Below are 20,604 nucleotides of genomic sequence, written 5' to 3'. Positions count from 1 at the left end.
ACTGCCTGACATTATTTATTTATTGCTTACTGTCTGTCTTCCCCCTAGGTAAACTGACACTTTGTGTTTTTTCTAATGGCCTAAAAACGTATCTAATACATATTAGGCAATCAATAAATATTTGTTAAGCAAATAAAGGTTGATCTCTAGACTATGGAATAGATAAAAATTAGTGAGTCATCTTCATAGTGGCACTAACTAGAAGACTTAAGAACATAGGCTTTATCCATATAAAATTTTTTCTAATAAGTCAAAGGACAAATAGAATAAGGTATCACGTTAAAAGAATACTTAAAATCAAGAAGACATAAGTAATGTAAATTGTGTTTCCTACCTGACTCTCCCATTCTCCTCTGCCCTCAGTCAGCTCTCTTAAGATGTTCCTACTTTTCTAATCTTCATACTGCGGAACTCAGATTCTCTAAAACAGTGCTGTCCACTAGAACTTTCTATGATGATGGAAATGTACTATTATCTGCGCTGTCCAGTAGGGTGACCACTAGCCACATCTGCCTACTACTGAGCATTTAAAATGTGTCTAGTGCAACAGAGGAACTGAATTTTAATATTATTTAATTTTAATTTATATTTAAATCTAAGTTGTCACATGTGCCTGTTGGCAACTATATTGAACAGCTCAGCTCCAAATGGTCTTGTTCTGTTTTTAATAATTCCTGCTAAAATTATAATGGCAGCAGTGGTAAGAAGGGAAAGTGAATAGTAAAGGAGCCATTTGTGAATTTTGTCATCAACTTTACTATGTTTTCAAACTAAAATTGTGAAAAAAAATTAAAGTTAACATTCTATATGGGTCAACAAAAAGTACAAAGGTCCATGGCTACCATTCTGCCCTAAAATTAAAGAAAACTCACAAAGTTATACAAGTCATTCTACAAAACATGGTAATAGAATGTAAGCCTAATTGCATGCAATCATTTACAAGTAACTTTCAGAGCATTGTAGAATCTCATTTTTAAGCTTAACCTTAACTTTCAGTGAATCATCAAAACAGTTTTATACATTAGAAATCTCAACGGAAAAAGAGATTTAACTTTCATGGCATTAATTTTTTTCTATCTGAAGTTACTTGTTTAACAAATGTGGGGGGTGGGAAAAATACCAGGGTTCAGTTAATAAACTCCTAAACTGCTGAACATACGTGATCTGCCCTCAGCAGAGATGAGAGCACTAGACCTGGATCTGTCACTTGTCCTTTAAATCACTTTTAGGCTGGCCAAGCAACGTAACTACGAGCAGAGTTCTAGGACAGAACTTCAACATTTTTCTCACTTTCTATGCAATCCTTACCAAATAAACTGATTCTAAATTGGTAACACTTAACACTTATTCCAATGTGTTATATCAATTTCTCTAAAACTTAAGCCAATATGTGGCATTACTTTCTGTGCTAAAATTACCTACCCAAATCCCTCTTATCTTTTGATCCATTCTTTGATTGCTCAATTGTAGCACATCTCGTTCTGGTGGACATATATTGTTTTTTTCCTGTTTTAAAAAAGTTCAAAAGAATTTAATGATCATGAAAGAAAGAATATTACTATTTAATTTCAAGTGGGCAAAAGCCTGGTATGGTCATGTCTATGACAGAGTTTGCCATGACACAAAAACTTCGAAGAATCTCTCCTCTGACTCTTAAGTTCACCTACGATATCTTAGTATCCTGCATTGCTACCTCCTTGCATTTGCATTTTTTACTGCAAAACTCCAACACAATTTTATTTCCAATTTAAGCTGGAGGTGGGAGGCACTCATTTGACAATTCACAATATCCAATCTGGACAGGAAATCCAAGTAATGAAAAAAAGTACCTAAAATTGTTGTTAATACTCTAAATGATTTGGGCTTTTTCCCAGAATTCCACAGAGTATTAAATTACAGTATAGAATGTTACCAAAACAATATCAAACACCAGGTACACCACTTCTTAATTCTCTATGATACAGAATACAAGCTTTCCTTGAAATGTTTCTTTTTTTCTCTCAAAAATGGAAGGTAAAAATGCACTAAAGGCCAGTCATTGTCCTACTAACTAGTGAAAATGTAACAACTTCTTGAATATTAAGTGAAGGTTCAAAAATATATGTTCTTCAAATCAAGTGACATAATTTACTTTATCTTCTGATGTACCCAGGTATGAATAAACGAAAATTTCCCCACAAGCCCCAAATGTAACTTCTATGGGATATTTTAGTTTAAAAGCTAAATTTTTCTAGTCATTAAAAACACATGTATTTTATTCCTTCTAAAAGAGACGCCCAGTCATAAACAGTTATATTCTAGCTTATACAAGTAATCATATGTATTTAGCATTAGAGACTTTCACGTCAAAATACAGATGTTTTGTCAGTACTACAACCAATAGATGACACACTTAAAATCAGCCAGGCTCTGTCTATGCTATAGTCCTGTCTGTAATAGACTTTTTACTTAAAAAAGAAAACAAGGAATTAAAAAAAATAAAAACTCCTGCCATATTTGAAGAATTAGTTAAGCCATGGTCAACTTTCAAATAAAAATATATTTCACATAAAGTTAAGAAAATGTTCAAAAAGAGTTTTTGTATCTAGAACACTGCCTTGAAAACTTCCTCAGACTCTGATCACTCCAATACTCCACATTCCCTCAGCGCGCAGGTAGTGTTTTCAAAGGAGGCCTGTGTCTGAATGTACATCTTTCCTTCCCACGTTTTACCACTCCTTTCAAGAATTGAAAATACATGAAAGATTTCATTTCTTCTCAGCAATATACCATAATAATTTAAAGAATCTGCTAAATGCATGACATCTCCTTACTTTCTCAGTTTTAAACTATGAAACACTATTATGACACTACTAAATTTAAACGCTGGATCAAGACTATCTCCAAAAGGCAGCTGTACTTCTTAGAACTTGATAAAATATGGTACAAATTTGTTAACTGGAAAAGAATTATTGCTATTCATCGGCTACTTTTTCCCATTTTGATACTAATATTATTATAATGAAATCACCACATTATATTTCTACAATGTAATTTCTACAACAGTTTTCCTCAATAATCTCAAAGCAACTTTATGGACACACTATCCAAATTATTGAATTCTTTTTTTTCTTTTTTTTTTTTAATTTTTATTTTTTTCGGATGTACATCATATTTCAAATTCTGGATACATTACATCATGTTCACCACCCGAACACTAATTATAGTGCATCCCCTCACATGTGAGCCTAATCACCCCTTTTGCCCTCCCCCCCTCCCCCCTTCCCCAGTGGTAACCACCAGTCCAATCTCCAATGCTATGTGTTTTTTTTTTTTGCCGTTTTTATCTTCTACTTATGAGTGAGATCATATGGTATTTGACTTTCTCCCTCTGACTTATTTCACTCAGCATAATACCCTCAAGGTCCATCCATGTTGTCACAAATGGCTGGATGTGATCATTTCTTATGGCTGAGTAGTAGTCAATCGTGTATAAATACCACATCTTCTTTATCCATTCGTCCCTTGATGGGCACCTAGGTTGCTTCCAAGTCTTGGCTATTGTGTATAATGCCGCAATGAACACAGGGGTGCAAGTATCTTTATACCTTTGTGCTTTCAAGTTCTTTGAATAAATACCCAGCAGTGGAATAGCTGGATCATATGGTAGATCTATCCTTAATTTTCTGAGGATACTCCATACTGCTTTCCATAGTGGCTGCACCAGTTTGCACTCCCACCAGCAGTGCAGGAGGGTTCCCATCTCTCCACATCCTCTCCAACATTTGTTGTTTCCTGTCTTGTTAATTATAGCCATTCTGACGGGAGTGAGATGATACCTCATTGTAGTTTTGATTTGCATTTCCCTGATAGCTAATGATGTTGAGCATCTTTTCATTGTGGGTGTGTATGTGTGTGTAGCTCTTGAAAAATATCCACTAAGTAATTTTATATTCCACTTGAAAGAAATGGTAGAGAAATGGACTTTCTGGTTTATCTCAACTAATTGTCATATTGAGCAGAATGCTTGCTGTTGTGGTTTCTTTATCAATAAAACGTGCTGTGCTTCTAACCAGGATACTAATTCATATTTAATATATTTAAAATACAGATGTCTGGGCCCCACCCAAGACCACTGAATCAGAGCCTGGCAGGGAGGAACCCCAGCACAAGGAGATCACTACTGTGCTGTCTTTCTCTTTGTGTTGTCTTTCTAGGAGCCCTTTTCTGGGTATAGCAACTTCATGTCTTTACCTTATACCGTGTGACTCAATCTCTTACTTCCCCACAAAACGTGCTTGTAACTGAGTCTAACATACATAGGCATTATTTATCTATAATTCACAAGATGATTTCAATCTTTGAAATCTACATTACTTGGACTCTTGCAAAAAGATTTTCAAGAGCAGTCCCTTCTGGTTCCTCAATAAGTTGGAAAGGCCTTGACTTTAATCCAACATATTTGGTGTTATGTTATCCCTGATATCATTCAGTTCTTACTGTGAGCTTCTCAAAACAAAGATGGCTTCTATTTGGCCTGGAAGAAGGAATGTGAAATCATCTGAACCAAAAACGTGATGTCCTCACTCTGGCTAAATTGACAAAATAGTGATGATTGTTCAACTGTCCGAGGCTGCATTTAGATTTGGATTGAAATCATGTTGTCTATTTCTCTCATGAGCTTATATATTTTTTAAAATGTTGCACTACTATTTGGAAAAGTTTGAACTCGTGCAAGGTATTAGTTTTGTGACTATCTAATTTCTTGTCATAACTGGAGCCATTTTATGAGTGTAAAGGGGAGCTATCCATAACATGCCAGGGACAAAACAAGCACCAACAGAGCTGTCCAGACAGCAGTGGGATGTGAGCCCACCTTTGCCATCTGTGACCCAGAGGCAGGAGACATAGGGGTGAGAGCAGGAGTCAGCCCCACCTTGGTCAGACACATCCAAGCCTGGCTTTGTTCTGGCCCTGCCCAGGTCATGGGTTAAAGAGTCTGCTGTGTCTGCCGAGAGGAGGTTGATGGGAGGAAGCATGGTGACCTGGGCCCAGTAGGAAGGACGGTCAGCAGAGTGACAGTGACCCAGGGAAGAGAGAGAGTGGTGGTTTATACTGGAGGGTGGTGGCAGAGATGGAGAGAAGAGAACAGAGGGAGTTGGAGGGAAATATCTATGGACGGCCCGATGCATTGGATGTAGAGGGTGAGGAACAAGGACAGGTCAAGAGGGGTTTCCAGGTCTGGGCTGAAAGCGAGGGGACGTGGGGCTATGGACTGACTAGAGCATTCTGAAGCTAAAGCAAGTCTTCCGTGGCTGGCTTCCCCAAGAGCGACCTCAAGTCTGTGGTTCCTCATGCTCTTCTGAAACAGGTCGTGTACTTGGGACAGGATCCGTCCAAGTAGTTAGCAGCGTTTGAGAGGATAATTGGGAGTAGATTTCCTGCAGAAGTTGTACATCTGCTCTGCCAGGCTGTTTGTACCTTCCTGTCTGTGTCTGCGCAGAACCCTGACCAGAAATGGCACTGTCCTCTTTATCTTCCCTACACTTTTCCTCTCATTCATCTCAAGATCCTTGTTATTCTATGTGGATTCCCAGCATGGACATCACGTGGGAGCAGTGCAGGGACTCAGGCCCACCCAGGACCTTATGAATTATGATCTGCTTTGTAATGAAATCTCCAAGTGATTCATATGCCCCTGAAAGTGTGTAAAGCACCGTGGATAACTCCTCCTTCTCCTTCAGCATTCAGCTCAGGACCACGTCCTCCAGAGACCCTCCCTGACCTCCCACCCACCGCCCAGCCTGCTGCAGGGACAGTAGAGAGCCGGGCACAGCGCCTGCAGTGGGTGCACACACCACCTCCACGAGCACTTCTAGTCCATGGGTCTTCCTCTTCCACTGGCTCTGCGCTCTGCTGGGGTCCACTGAGTATTCATCTTGGCATCTCCACGAGTAACATCATATCGGCTCCACTAAGGGAGTGGATGCATCACCCTTGGGAACCCTCATCCTGCCCTCGAGCCCCTCCTGGAGCTGCCCTGGGAGCCCCTGTTGTAGGAGCGCCTAAGAGGTGAGACCCTCTGATCCCCAGGGCCTTCAGGGATGGTCGAAACCTCACGGACGTCCAAATGGACATGACTACTCCCTTCTCTATTCCTTCGAAAAAAGCTTTTCACTCAGTGTACTACATCCACACACAGCTGATTTTTTTTTTCAGATTTCCCTAAAAAGATTTTACTATGATTTTCTTAAAGTTCCGCAGATAATACACGTGTGATCATAAAAGTTCTGAGTCCTCCTTCATTCCTCTTCTCAGACCCCAGAACAGTCAAACACAGCCCCATCAGTCCTGCTCCTCCATCTCTGTGATGACCACCCCAGTGCCAGCCCCAGGGCTCCCAGCAGACCCCTGTGAGGCCCCTCACCAAAATGCTGCCCCCTCTTCCCCCACCCCACGTTCCACTGTCTCGAAGCCACAGAGATCTATGTAGATAGCACATCACAGTATACCCCCATCCACCCTCTGTCTCCTCCCCAGGTCTACACCCCTCCCTGGTGTCACTCCCCTGCACTACAGAGACATCTATGCAGTGGGCCCTGCTCCCTGCCCACCTTCCCTCCCCCTCATCTCAGTCCTATTTCCGCTGCCCCAGAAGCCACCTCTCAGGTCTCTATACTTCCTGTTCTGTCTGCCTGGAACATTCTGCCCATGACCTCCAGGCTAACTCCTCTTACCTTTCATCTCAGCATAAATGTCACCCACTGAGTATTAGCCTGTCACCGCCCTTACCATCCCCCTATAGGAATCGTCTGTAGAGCACATATTTCCCTCCTTCGTCTCTTGCTCTTTATGATCTGACTTTGCCCCTCAGTAGAATGTAAGCTCTGGGGCCCCCAGTCCTCATCGGGCTGTTTTCTTTCATGCATCGCTGCATCCCCAACACCTGGAACAGCGCAGAAGACATCACAGAAGCTCCAAGTGTAACAATGAATGGATGGGAAGGAAAGCAATAACACCCTCGCACTCCGGATTCAGCAGAGTCCAGTGTGCTGGTCGCTCTCCAGATTCCTTCGGGGCCCCTCTCTGGCCGGCTCTGTGCCCGTGCTGACTCCTCTGCCTGCACTGCCCAAGCCTCTGGGGGGCTCCCAGGCTCCAGCAGGAGGTGGGAGGACAGGAGGACAGAGGGTGGGGGCAGTCTTCCCTGTTCCCCTGACAGCCCCTCATGGGCCCAGAGGACACCACTTCCCCTCCTCCTTCCAGCCCAGGGCTGGGAACAGCTTCCCTCTCGCTGGCCCCTGGGAGCCCCGCATCCTCGGCCCTTCCCTCCTCCCTGTCTCAGCTCCAGAAATGCTTCATCTCAGTCTCTTCATCTGCACCATTTGGATGAAGTGTTTCTAACGGGAATTTTGTCGGATACATCAGGCACCTCTCCTTTTCTCTGTAAAGGATTTAGGATTCTTGTGTGTACATCGAGGTGGACTGCATGATCTTTTTCTTTTGTTTATTCAAAAAAACTTTCAAACTGGAATTTTGTAATTTTACATTTTCCTTAGGTACTAAAATAACAAACTATTCTATATCTGTGCTGTGTTTTGTGTGTGTGTGTCTGCACATATGTGATTGCCACCAAGGGAAAACCTTTATTTTGACTGCATGAAATGGAGAGAACTTTCAACAACAAACAGTATCTTAAACAGTACAACATAACTTAAAAAAAATTACAAAACATAAAACAACTGAAAATTATCCTCTAAATTAATCTATGAATTTGGGAGTAAATAAAAAGATTATGAAATATGAGCGATGGTATGTTGAGGTCTTTTTTCTCTTATTTTTCCATGGTTTTTAATACAAATCTAATTTACTCAGGCAAATATTCAGTTACTTAGGAGATTTCTAATAAGAGCTCAGAGCACACAGAAATGGTCTTTATTGTATTCTGCATCTCCATGACCAACTTCAGTGATGGCTTATGTAATAGTGACCTTTCATTTAAATCTAAATTCAACCCTCCTACTGTCTCATTCTAGAGGGTCCAAGGACAGAGAAAGCAATTATTGATAAGAAATGTATTAAATGAAACTTTATTTGAAAAAATATCTTACACAATAGAATGCTTTATCTACTTGAATAAGAATAATCAATTAAGTAATAATAGCTAAACTAAAAAGAGAAAAATCAAAATTCCTTTAAAAAGAGAACACCCGTGCAGATGTCCTGCCGTGGCTGGGGTGCTGAGGGCCCAGCTGCTGTGGATACTGAGTCAAATCTGCAGGTGACCCCAGGCCCCTGAGGCCTCGTGGCAGGGCCATCTTCCTTCCTGGGGGTCCTACCGGCCCAGGGGATCCCCCACACTTCTGGGCCTCTGGGGACCGTGGGAGGAGCAGCTGGAGGAAAACTGCCTCTTGGCAAAGGCTGGAACGAGGCCTCCAACATGGCCAGCCTCTGCCTGTTGTGCTCATTTTCTCTTCTTAGCTCCTTGAGCTTTCTCTCCGCCAACACGGTTGCCCTCCAGCTTTCTTCGGCTCTTTGCATCTGGAAGAGGTTCTCCTTGTGATAGTAGGAAGTGCACGTCTCCACTTCTTGGGCCAGGTCTTCAGCCATCTTCTTGTAGAGGTTGCGAAGCTGATACGTGGAGTTCATCTCCCAGCACACATTGAGGAGATTCTTGTCCAACTCGGAGCAGACCCTTTCCTCCTCAAAGAATTTTCTGTAAAGTGGCCCAACTTCTTCATCATGTAGCTCATGCAGAATTTGAAGTTTGAGCTTCAGCTTCTGAATCTCACTTTCAAGCTCGGCGTTTTCATGCTGCAAAGTTGCTTCCTCGGTTTGGAAGGAGGGGATTTGTCCTGGAAGCTCTTCCTTCATTTGCTTTTCTTGCCACAACCATCTGGCTCCTTCTTGATGTTCCTCTTCGGGACTTTGAAGGGGCACACTGAGGTCAGCATCATCAGCGACCCCCTTCAGACCAACTTCTGACTTAGGGATGGAGGGTTCCCCCTTTCCTGCTTCCCTCTTTTGCTGGACTTCCGCATTCCCGTCATCCATTGCTGGTCAAGGAGGTCAGGCAAAGGGATGGTGTGCAGCGGGACTGCGACCGCTGACAGGATTTGGCCGACCTGATCTTTCAGGATGGACAGTGTTTGTGTGTTCGACTGCTCCAGCCTTCCTTTCTTCTCCTCCTTTTCCTGTGCCGTCTTCTCCCATCTCGGCATGTCTTGGTGGAGCACTAATGGACTTGCTGGAAAAGGAGTGTTTTCATTCAAATCATTCATTGTGTTCTTCTGAAGTTGTTCTCCATCCTTCTGTGATGCTTTTAAGATGGGTTTTGTGTCAGTCGCTTTGGAAACCTTAAGAAGCAGGCTCTTCAATGCCTTTTCCGGAAGGTCGACAGTGTCCTGAAGTGCTGATGTGCTCAGCATTGTATTCATCGCTGCCAAGCACAAGGTTCGTAAGGGGAGAGGACTGGCCTCCACCCGATGGCACTGAAGGGCTTCCTCGGCTCGGGTCTCAGGTCCGTTATTCTCCCCACATTCTCCACTGACTTCAGCGCGGGCAGAACACCTTTCGCCTGGAGACTTCCCTCTTCTCAAAGTGTGTCCTGTCTTTACTATCAAAGCCACCACCATAGTACATACCAGGATCTCCCAGGGGAACGCAGGGAGACCTGGCCTCTGGCTCAAGCTTTCTGAAATCACCAGCAGAGCACACCACAGGTGCCCCAGGATCAGCTGGAAAGCGGACGCGATGGCAGGCAGCAGGCCCTCCATGGCTGGGGAGAGCTCCGCAGCTGTGCCTCTGAGTGCCAGTGTCCTGTGGGCCACAACTGACCGCTCGGAACCCTGAGAAGCGTTCCATCTCCCAAGTAAACAGGTGGCCGGAACCAGGGTGGGTCAGTTGGTTGGGGGAGGGGAGGCCAGCCAGGGTCTAGGAAACAGACCCCTAAGTGAGCTCTGAAAGTAGAAGGGGTCTCACTTCTCCAGGCACTGGGGAAGGTAGACAGGGCTGATGGCAGCCTGGAGCTCTGCCAGTCTAGGCCCACCTGGCCCTAGAGCACACTCAGGGGGCAAAGCAGGGCCAGGCCATGTCCCTTTCTGTGCACAAGAGCAAGTGGTGGGGCCGTCCCTGGGTGAGGCCCACTGTCCAGTTTTAAAGTTTCCTTCTGTGCAGGGACGCCTGGTACTGCCCACAGAGCTCCCCAATCTTCCTACTCTGAGGCTCCCTCTGTCCTTATGTTTGGTCACTGGGGACAAGCAAGGGCAGGGACTGAAGGGTGTCCCCAAAGGTATGAACTAAGAGACCAGGATTCCAATCCAAACAACTCAAGAGTCATCAATATGAACTGGCAATCTTAACATTTTATGGATTTTGGTTGAGACAATATGTCCTCATTCAATCCAAGTGTTCCTGGGTGGAAGTGACTCTCCTGGGGTGACACAGTGACCAGGGCTCCTTTCCTCATGTGGCCCTGCCATCTTCAGTACAAGCTTCCAAGGTGGCCCTGAGGAGGGTCCAGTCCACCAAACTGTCTTCAGAGGTGGGCCTCTGGGGATGGCGTTTTTACACATATTCTCAACAAACACTTTTTGAGAAACTATGACATTCTAATATGATGATGGGAACATCAATAGTCTCTTGCCCTGTTAGGCTTCATGTTTGGTAAGCAAGAAAGGCACAAGCAAATAATTTTAAAATAACACAGTACTCATTAAGACACAGGTATGCTCTGGGTGCTGGAAAAGCACTTGGTCCAAACTAGAGGCCAGGGGAAACATTCTAGAGCCATTAGCTCCTGAGCTAAATCCTACAACGCCAGAAGAAATTAGGGTGGGGGTAAAGGCTAGAAGGGATTCCTTCTAAGGAAAAGCAAGCATAAAGACAAAAGAAATTAAATAGCACTGGGTGGATGAGAACTTCAAGCCATTCTGCATCATCACAGTGTAAAGAGAAAAGAACAAAACAGTAGAAAACGAAGTCAGAGATACAGACAGGAGTCAAGCCACAGTGTGTCTTCAACTTGGACACAGCAACTGGGTCTGTCTTAGACACATAAAACTTCTCCCGATTATCACCTATTATCTGTGTGAAGTAGGAGTATTCCAGGCTCAGCCAAGATAAGATCATTTGTAGAGCAAAAATACTAAGATTATCCTGAAAACCTGAAATCAACCAACATTAAACAGTATTTAATGCCAATTAATAGCTATAAACATCTATGTGAATGGGTTCTTCCTGGTTATTTCCTAACTTTGAGAAAGTCTATAAACAAAATCAGAAATTCTCTTCCAATACAAGTTAGTAATCAAACTTCTCTAATTGAGAATGCATAAAAATAAATACCTACATTTTATATAATGCAGTTACACCATAATGAGATATGGAGGTAACTGAATGTATTTTGAAAAACTCAGTGCTATATAAGCACAAAGTATTCACGTTATGAATAAAAATTAGTCCATAAAATTTTCCATATGTACCTGTGTGTGCGCATGTATGTGTGCTTATTTTGTTACATGGTAATAAACCTTTCTCCAAAATCTTTATTTTGGGGAGGGGCAGGGATTGAAAGAAGGGAAATTCTACTAAATGGTAAAGCTATCAGTAATTAAAAATACTACTTTATCTTCAAAAATAATACTAAGCCTCTACCAACACTTAAAATCCATAAAACAAATGATTTTGCCCATTTAAAATTCTAGAAATTTTTGTTTCTTTAATGAGTAACACTGTAGCTGTTCCATATTTCAAAACAATGAATACTCCATGAGGTGCTCTATGAAAGGATATACCAATGAAATACAATCTGGAAAAAAATATAACGCAGCTAATTAAAACATGCTCCTTTCAAATACACTAAGAAGAACCAAGGTTAAAGTAGTCTTTTTTTTCTGTCCTTTACCTCTGCTTCAACAAAATTAATATATCCTCAAGGAAAATTTTTCATTACATTCCTATCAAAATATTAAGAAAGAAGTAAACTTACTCGCATCTGCTTGGCTTCCCACACTGATGTATCTATCATTGCCAGGAAGTGCGGTTTGGTAGTAAGTTGTCTCCTCCTGCTGAGGGGTCTTGGCATTCTTCGCAGTGAGGAAAGCCACTGCCAACTCCAAGTTTCCATTGCTATCCTTCAAAGATCAAGAACAGAACATCAAATATTTTGAAATAACTCTGTACATTCTCACATGATTTATGTAAGCTTTTCCATAACAACTAATTCTCAAAGCAAAAATCATTTTTAGATTCAAAATCATTCTGTGTGATTCTGATTTTATAGTATAAATTCATCATAAACAAAGAACACTATATCAATGGTAATTCCTTTCTCTATTAATTAAAACTACTAATATAATGTAAAAATCAACTCTATAACTAATTTCTCAGTTTTCCATTACTTTCATATCTGCTTAACAAAAGCCAATCACAAACTTATACTTCTAAACAAATGAACAAACTAAAACATGTTTTCTGGAACTTGCCATATACAAGGATGAAAAATGAATATTTAAAACAGTGCTTCTGCAAATAAGAACAAAAAAAGGTATTCCCTTTTAAATGGGTGCTGAACACATACCTAAAGGCAAACTTAACAAGCAAATGTCAAAGACTTGTAGGAAGAAAATAGCAAAATGTTCTGAAGCTTGACAGTATGGAGAAACACAAAGAACTCCTAGACAGAAATACTCAATACTGTCAAGATAACAATCCTGCCCAAATTAAATATAAATTTTATGTAGTTCTCATCAAAAGCATACCTGGACAAAATTCTAAAGTTAATTTAGAAGGAAGTAGCTGCTAAAAAACTAAGAATTTTTGAAACAGTAAAATAATAAGAGACCTGCCCAGTTATATCTCTATATTTTCTGTCCAGTTAACAATAAATATAACACTAGCTCTATGACAGCTAGTTGAAACAACATTAGGAAATCCAGGTATTAATAATGAAGTTATCTCTGTGACACAAGGCCAGAACACATTAAGATGGTGTAGGCCTTAAGAATTTTAGGATACGAGAGGAGTGTAATAGGAAGCCAGTCGAGGGTTCTGCCTAGAAATGACCTGGTATGACTTACATTTTAAAAGGATCATTCTGGCTGTGTGTTGAGACTATAGGAGAGAAAGGGCAGAGAGTCTATTATTTGCTATCATATTAAATGTAGGGGGTGATAGAAGGAGAAAGATTAGAATGATTCCAAGATTTGAGGAGTGAACAACTAGAAGAATGAAGTCCCCAACCCACCTCGACTCCAACTCTAGGAGCTGCTGAGGAGATAAAGTAAGAGTGCAGTTGGAAAAGCACCACTGCTTTCACCTTTGTTATCTGTCACAACCACTGTAAGATTCTCAAATGACTCATCCAAAATACAGGTATAACATATCCTATAGTTAGATAAGTAAACTATAGTAAAACAACTTGCAGTAACAATGGCTAAGATTTACTGAGCAGTAATATGTGCCAAAACATGTGCCAAGTACTCTTCACAGACTACCTCATATAATAATTAGCTGACTACAACAGGGTCTTACACAACGTGAAGGTCACTTGCTTTGCGAAGCTAAAAATAGATGCTCAAAATAAATAAAAGTGCTGAAATCAATCAACAACATGTGGTTCCCAAAAGTAGACTCCATATCAGTATTTTACTGAGAGGCTCAACTCATTAATAAACCTCTTACAAATTTATACCGGGCAACAGTTAAGGTTTAAGTACACTGTTTTCACTTCCAGCTACTGATAACTGAAATGAAAGTTAAAAAAAAAACTAAGGTCACACAGCTTACCTCAAAGGAAATGTGGACAGGAATTAATTTGATTAATTCTTTACATTTATTTAATTAAACATATTCTACATGTTTCCCAAGTCAAGAAAAAGAAAAGTGCCCTGACAAGGTACCGAGTGTAGTGTCACACTCACTGACACAGAATGGAAAAAGTACATTCTGAAAATAGACATGATTTAGTCATATTTATCAGAATAAAGAAAGGACTAGTGGGGCCGGTCGAGTGGTTGAGTTCGCGTGCTCCACTTTGGCAGCCCAGGGTTTTGCTGGTTCGGATCCTGGGCGCAGACATGGCACCGCTCATAAAGCCATGCTGAGGCAACATCCCACATGCCACAACTAGATGGACCCACAACTAAAAATACACAACTATGTACCGGGGGGCTTTGGGGAGAAAAAGGAAAAATAAAATCTTTAAAAAAAAAAAAAAGAAAGGACTGGCAATCATCTAAACATCATCATATAAACTGACATACGACACTTTTGTTTCCTCCCTAAATTCTTACAATGGCTTCATAAACCCTGCATTAATGCTCTAAACAGTACTGCTTCATCACTGTCCTGATGAGGCCAAAACGAAGCAAAGCCTCTAGTGAAAGCAGAAATTAAGTGTGGTGCTCTGGGATCAGGCCACTTGGTTTCTATTTCAAACTCCTCCACATACTAGCTGTGTGATCTTGATCAAGACACTTTAACCTCTGTTTCCTTATCTTTTAAAAAGGGATGAAAATAATATCCCATGGAGTTATTACGAATAGCACCTAGTACTGTAAGTGCTTACTAAGTGCTAGTTGTTATCACTACTATTATGAGGATTATGATTACACTCACCTAAAAGATAAATTGCTTCCAGACACAAATGAAGAACTTTTGTGTCAACATCAAAAATTACATAATTTTGTCTCATGGAGCAAAGTCCAAAGGATTGAAGCTGTGTGTATGCCTACAGTGGCAAAAAGGCTCTCACTGCTAGCCTTTGTAGCTATATATATATATATATAGTTCTTGAACATCTTTCACTCGCTTGATCTTTTCCATGTGCATACCCATGTGATTTAACTCATGTGAGTGCCTCTGTGTGGAAATGAGGGTACTTCATAAGATACAACAAAATGATGCATCTTATCTGTTGCATATACTCAAAAGTTTGATGTTGAATGTTCTTAAGGTAAATTACTTGAATGTTAGTCAGTTTCTATTTCTCCTTCTTGGAAGGAAAAAATGTAAGCTTTTGACTCTCTATTAATTTTCTATTTCTCCCTCCTCCTCCTCTCTCTACTCTCCCGCACCCTCTGCCCCTATTTAAACTCTAAAATCATGGTTCTTGAGTAAAACCAGCCATTAGCATTTGGATTCACATCCCCCTATTTTGCATGAAAAGTGTTTCCTATGGAGAGAAGTCATCTGTCACTCCAAGGTATCTTGGAACATTAGGTTGCTGAAAGCTAACATGCTCAAAATTGCAGTTTATGTTAGCTAAGGCTCTTACTTTATACAAGTTCTTTCCTATATCTCTACTACTACCACACAGTATAACTAAAAAACTCAACTTTTAAATATGGCAGGCAGTAGAGATGAGGGTGTAACACAACTGTAGGTCATAAAACAGAGGCCATACCTTCAAAGCTTGCTGTAGTATCTGGGCATCGTTGATCCCAGTAATTTCTCTCAGCTGATTCAAAAATGTCTGCTGGTGCTAGAAGAGAGGAAAAACCAAAATCATTACACTCTGAAATCTGAAAATATACAAGGACAAGAAAATAAATGACCTTTGGGCAAACAAACAGAAAACAAAATAAACTAGAGTAAAAAAGAAAAACAAAAACAGGGGCAGGCCTGGTGGCACAGCAGTTCAGTTCCTACACTCCGCTTTAGCGGCCCGGGGTTTACTGGCTTGGATCCCATGTGCAGACATGGCACTACTTGTCAAGCCATGCTGTGGTAGGTGTCCCACATATAAAGTGGAGGAAGATGGGCACAGATGTTGGCTCAGGGCCAGTCTTCCTCAGCAAAAAGAGGATTGGGAGCAGATGTTAGCTCAGAGCTAATCTTCTTCAAAAAGAAAAAAAACCAAACTAACTTGAGAGAGACTGAACAAATCATTCTTTTAGGAAGAAGGAACCATGCTGTGGGGAGCCCTTACTCTATTTTCATGTTTCCAAAAGGGAACTTCTACATTACTTCCCAAGAAGAAGTCTTACTGAATTAATTTCTGGTCCATTCTTCACCACCTCATTTATGCCACCCAACAAGAAAAGGAGTGGTTAGCATGAGGCTAAGCCTGAGAAACTAAGGAAAACAAGTATCCATTGGGTTACTTTAACTAGGGCATGGGACCAGTGATGGAGATCGAGGCAGCTCTGGTAATCTCTCCCTGTCCCTATGGACAGCCAACATCCAGGCCCCTGGGATATGTGAAAAAGACACGCTTTTGGCAGGCCATGCACTAGGTGAGTACATTATATCACTGGCATCCTACGATCTGTCTGAGGAAAAAGAGGACCAGATCATCCTCCCACCTGTCATAAAAGATCCTAAACAGAATTGATCATTTGCCCCCATTTGCTTCAGATCTGTTTACAGTCTACTGGTCTATGTACCATATAATCTATTACACTCTATTGGGGGGATAGCATCCCACTACCAAACCCTTCCCTGAACTTCCCTAATTAAGAACCATGTTCCTCCCTACATCTCTGTATTTCTCAAAACAAGTTCCCAAAAACTGTAAGACAGCACCACGACATAATGCAAGCTCAATGGATATGATCTGGAAGACAAGTCGTCACTAGAATGAAAGGATCTGCAGAAATCTTTCTTGAAAATGTTTTACAGTCATCTCAGTAATAATTTTATGGGGTGAAAGTTTAATGAGAAACAGTATAGTTACACAGTTTCAAATTCTTCCTACAAATTATAAAGGGAGGAAAAGTAAATTTATACTGAAGAAATCTAACAGATACCAACTCAACCAAGTGATCAGAGCTAATATTACCAATAATGGGACTGACAGCGTGTGCCTCTTGATATGATATGATACACCAAGAAGACAATATCACCTGTGGTTTTCCTGCCAAAAACCATAACCTGAATCTAATCTTGAGGAAGTATCAGACATCCAAACTGAGGAACATTTCGCAAAATAATTATTGTACTATCTTCAAAATGTCTATATCATGACAGACAAAGGACAAGTTTCCAGATTAAAGGGGACCAAAAAGGCATGGTAACCAAATGTACTGCAGGAGACCACATTACATCTCAAACTAAACACAATACAGGATATTATTCAGACAACTGGAGAAAGATGAACGCAGAGTGCTTAGTAATGATATTTTATTAATATTAAATTCCTGAATTTGATAATGCACTATAGTTATTTAAGAAAATATCTTTTTTCTTAGGAAATACACCCTGAAGTATTTAAGGGGGTAAAGGGATATGATGTCTGCAACTTACTCTCAAATGGTTCAGGAAAAAAGTTATGGGAAGTTCTTTGTACTAATTTTGCAACTTTAAATTTGAAATTACTTCAAAATATAAAGTTTTAAAATGTTATGCATACAGATTTATTGATGCCAGGATTGTAAAATGTGCATTTCAAAACATGCTTGACAATTTAAACATGCGTAATGTATATACATTCAGAAGTGAAGGGTCCTAAATAAATTACAAAGTGAAATGAAAAAAATAAATAAATAAAAGCAATTTGAAAGTCAGGTTTGAGAAAACGTAGTCGAGATATCTTTTACAAAAGCCACACATATGAGTCACAAATTATATTCAGCTACATTTAACAGCGTCCCATCTAAATAGTAGCTTCAACATACTGCAGTGTCTTTTCCTAATATAATTAGACTGGAGGTGGGCAGTCCAGATCTGATAAGGACAGCCCACAAGATATCAACGATCTAAGCTCCTTCTGTCTTCCCACTAAACATTCCTATATATGGCATTCAGCAAGTGTCTGTCACTCCATGTCTCCTCCTCCAGCATCCTGTCCAAGTTCTAGGTAGGACAAAGGGAAGGGCAAAGGACAAAAGGTGTCTGCCAAATGATTCTGCCTTCTTTATCAAGCCCTTTCTGGTGACTTCCACTTAAAGCCTCACTGAACAGAACAAAGCCTCCTGGACACTCATAAATGCAAAGGCGGTTGGGAAAGGTATTTTTCAGCTACGCACAAAGCCACTCTGAAAATGAAATCAAGGCTCTGTTTGTGAGGGAAAAGAAAGAACGTATATTGCATAGGCATTGGCAGTATCTGCCACGCCATCAATGAATTTTCATTTCCATAAAAATCTTATTAAAGAGTTGAGATAACCAAGACTATCTAACAATAAAATAGATAATAAAGTACATAAACAAGGTCATATAAATGCCAAGAAGAATCAAAATAGTTGAATAAAAGAACCAAATTGCCAAATTTCCAGGGCTGAAATACAAGAAAAATAAAATTCTTTTTAAACTTGTCGACTTTTCTACTTTCTTTTAAAAAGTTAACAATAACTAAGCAACAGAACCATGACTAAGTTACATAATACCCAACATTACAAATTAAAGATGTATAAAAATTTTACAGAAATTCTCCTTATCTAATTCAATGCTTTATTTTAGTGAACATAAAATACCTGAAAGATTTCATAAGCCTGTTTGCTATTTCACCACCACCAGCACTCCAAACTCCATCCTTTACACAGAGCATTATTTTCCTCAACTGCGAATTATTCAATCATGCATCGGGAAAGACTATTGAATACCCCAAAGAAATTACTCATTTGTACAAACGTCGCTGGCTATTATTTATAATGCTGGAAAAATGAAAAAAAATGCAAATGTCCTTCCACTAAGGAAGACATTCTAAACTTTAATGTACAGAAGAATGACCTGATGAGTTTTCTAATAATGATGATTCCCCGGCCCCACCCCAGAGACTGTGATTCCAGGAGGGTGTGAGTTAAGGCTAATAAATCTGTATTTTTAATAAGCATCTCAAATGATTTTGATACAGATGGACAAATCCAAACAACTGTATATTTTTAAGTACTGAATCTATATAGAAGGTTATCTTTACAAAATCGCATTAAGCTGAAGTGGTAGGATACAAAATAGTATGCATATACATTAATGACAAGATGAAATGTAAATACAAATGTAAAACCCAGAAAACATTACAGGGCCTGTGTTAGACTCCCAATTCTCCCATCTCTGCTCTCACACCTTTTGCAACTTTTCCCTTTCTCTCACTAGAGATACCATATATTTCCTTGCTGCATTGAGGAGCTTGACCATGTGACACACTTTGACCAATGACATAATAGCAGAAAGCATGCAAGCATACACGAAATGTGCTTACATGGTTGGGCTTGCCCTCTTCATCTTCTTCCTTAAGAAGAACATGACCTGGGTAGCCCACGTGCCCCAGAAGAATGAGGCACTTGTAGAGAAGAGCCACTCCAATCAACCCACAAATCTGTGAACGTGATGATAATATTTTGGTATGTCACCAACTTTTGGAGTGAGCTGTTATGATGTTAGTTGACCGATACAGAGTGCAATAAGAACATTGAGTATTTTATCAAGAAAAGCAACATCTTTGAAATTTTGTTATGGTTTGGTATTTTATTATCTTTCACGATTAAGTCAGCTAAAACCTAGGAAAAAAAATAATCCAGATGTATCTCTAGCATAGTTTTATGACTGCATGAATTTTGACTGAAAATGAAACAATGAAGAGAAAAGGATTAAGGTGCCAAAGCAGGCTGAGCAGGAAGGAGAGAAGGTGAAAGAACTTTCTCAGCTAAGTTACCAAGAAATGGGAGAGAAATCGAAAGAGGTGACCTATGAGAAAAATTATCAGTTTATGGCAGAAAAACCACCTCATTTGTAAGGTTTTCCCCTTATTTATTGGCATCTTACAGCTGTGCTTTTCCTGTCTTTGAAAACCTGCACCTTCATTTCCCATAATCATGTTTTTATTGCTGTTATTTCTGTTGTGATTAAGACCCTGGTCTTTCTTTCAAGGTTTGCATTTTCCTATTTACCAAACTTCTGGTCTGTGATACACCCTGATTCTCAACTGAAAATGTCTTGCATATGATTCTCTCCTCCTTGACTAGCAATTTGGGATCCAAGGTGGATCCAACCCACTTGCATGTCTAGAGCTCCTCTTCTGAGCTCTGAGGTCTTCCTTGTACAGATTTCATATCTAATAAGCATAAGGAGGTGGGTGCAACATAGTCACACTTGTTAAAAAGAAGGCAGCAGGGGCCAGCCTTGTGGCCGAATGGTTAAGTTCACTTGCTCTGCTTCAGCGGCCTCGGGTTCGCAGCTTCAGATTCTGGGCACGGACTTAGCATGGCTCATCAAGCCATGTTGTGGCAGCAACCCACACAGAAGAGCTAGAGTCACTTACAACTAGGATATACAACTGTGTACTACTGGGGCTTTGGGGAGAAAATGAAAGTTGGCAACAGATGTCAGCTCAGGGCCAATCTTCCTAAATAAATAAATAAGGAGACAGCAGGCCCAAAATGGAGTCACTAATGATAAGGCCCCACAGTCAGAAAACCAAGACTTAATACCTAACCTAATTTGCAGTTTCAACTCCCCAGGAATGTAACCTTGGACCAGTCAACACAGAATTTCCTGGTCAGCCCTAGTGGGTTATCCACTGACAGACCACTTCCATTCCCCTTAGGAGGGCAACCTTGCCTAAAACAATGCATTCTTTGGTAATAATTGCCTTTTGTCCCCTCCCTCTCTGCCTTTAAAATCATTTCTTTTCTGCAACTCTATGGAGCTCCTTTCTATTTGGTAGACAGGATGCTGCCTGATTCATGA

General features: G+C 40.5%; 1 protein-coding gene across 5 annotated transcripts in view; it reads right to left on the bottom strand.

Moving 5' to 3' along the window:
• Window positions 1-20,604, bottom strand: part of USP25 (ubiquitin specific peptidase 25) — a 125,634-nt gene that overhangs the window by 102,551 nt on the left and 2,479 nt on the right. For 2 of the 5 annotated variants that reach the window (XM_046648081.1, XM_046648084.1), the window contains exons 2-3: window positions 15,383-15,460; window positions 11,966-12,110 (exon numbers count right to left, since the gene is read on the bottom strand). In XM_046648081.1, the coding sequence (XP_046504037.1) occupies window positions 11,966-12,103 (138 nt within the window). In that variant the 5' untranslated portion in view covers window positions 12,104-12,110; window positions 15,383-15,460. Of the gene's footprint in view, window positions 1-1,422; window positions 1,483-11,965; window positions 12,111-15,382; window positions 15,461-20,604 lie in introns of those variants that run through there. The other 3 variants (XM_046648083.1, XM_046648086.1, XM_046648082.1) reach the window with 2 other exon arrangements.

This window comes from Equus quagga, chromosome 21, assembly GCF_021613505.1.
Source record: "Equus quagga isolate Etosha38 chromosome 21, UCLA_HA_Equagga_1.0, whole genome shotgun sequence".
NCBI classification, from domain to species: domain Eukaryota; kingdom Metazoa; phylum Chordata; class Mammalia; order Perissodactyla; family Equidae; genus Equus; species Equus quagga.
This window is presented reverse-complemented; position numbering and strand designations above follow the sequence as displayed.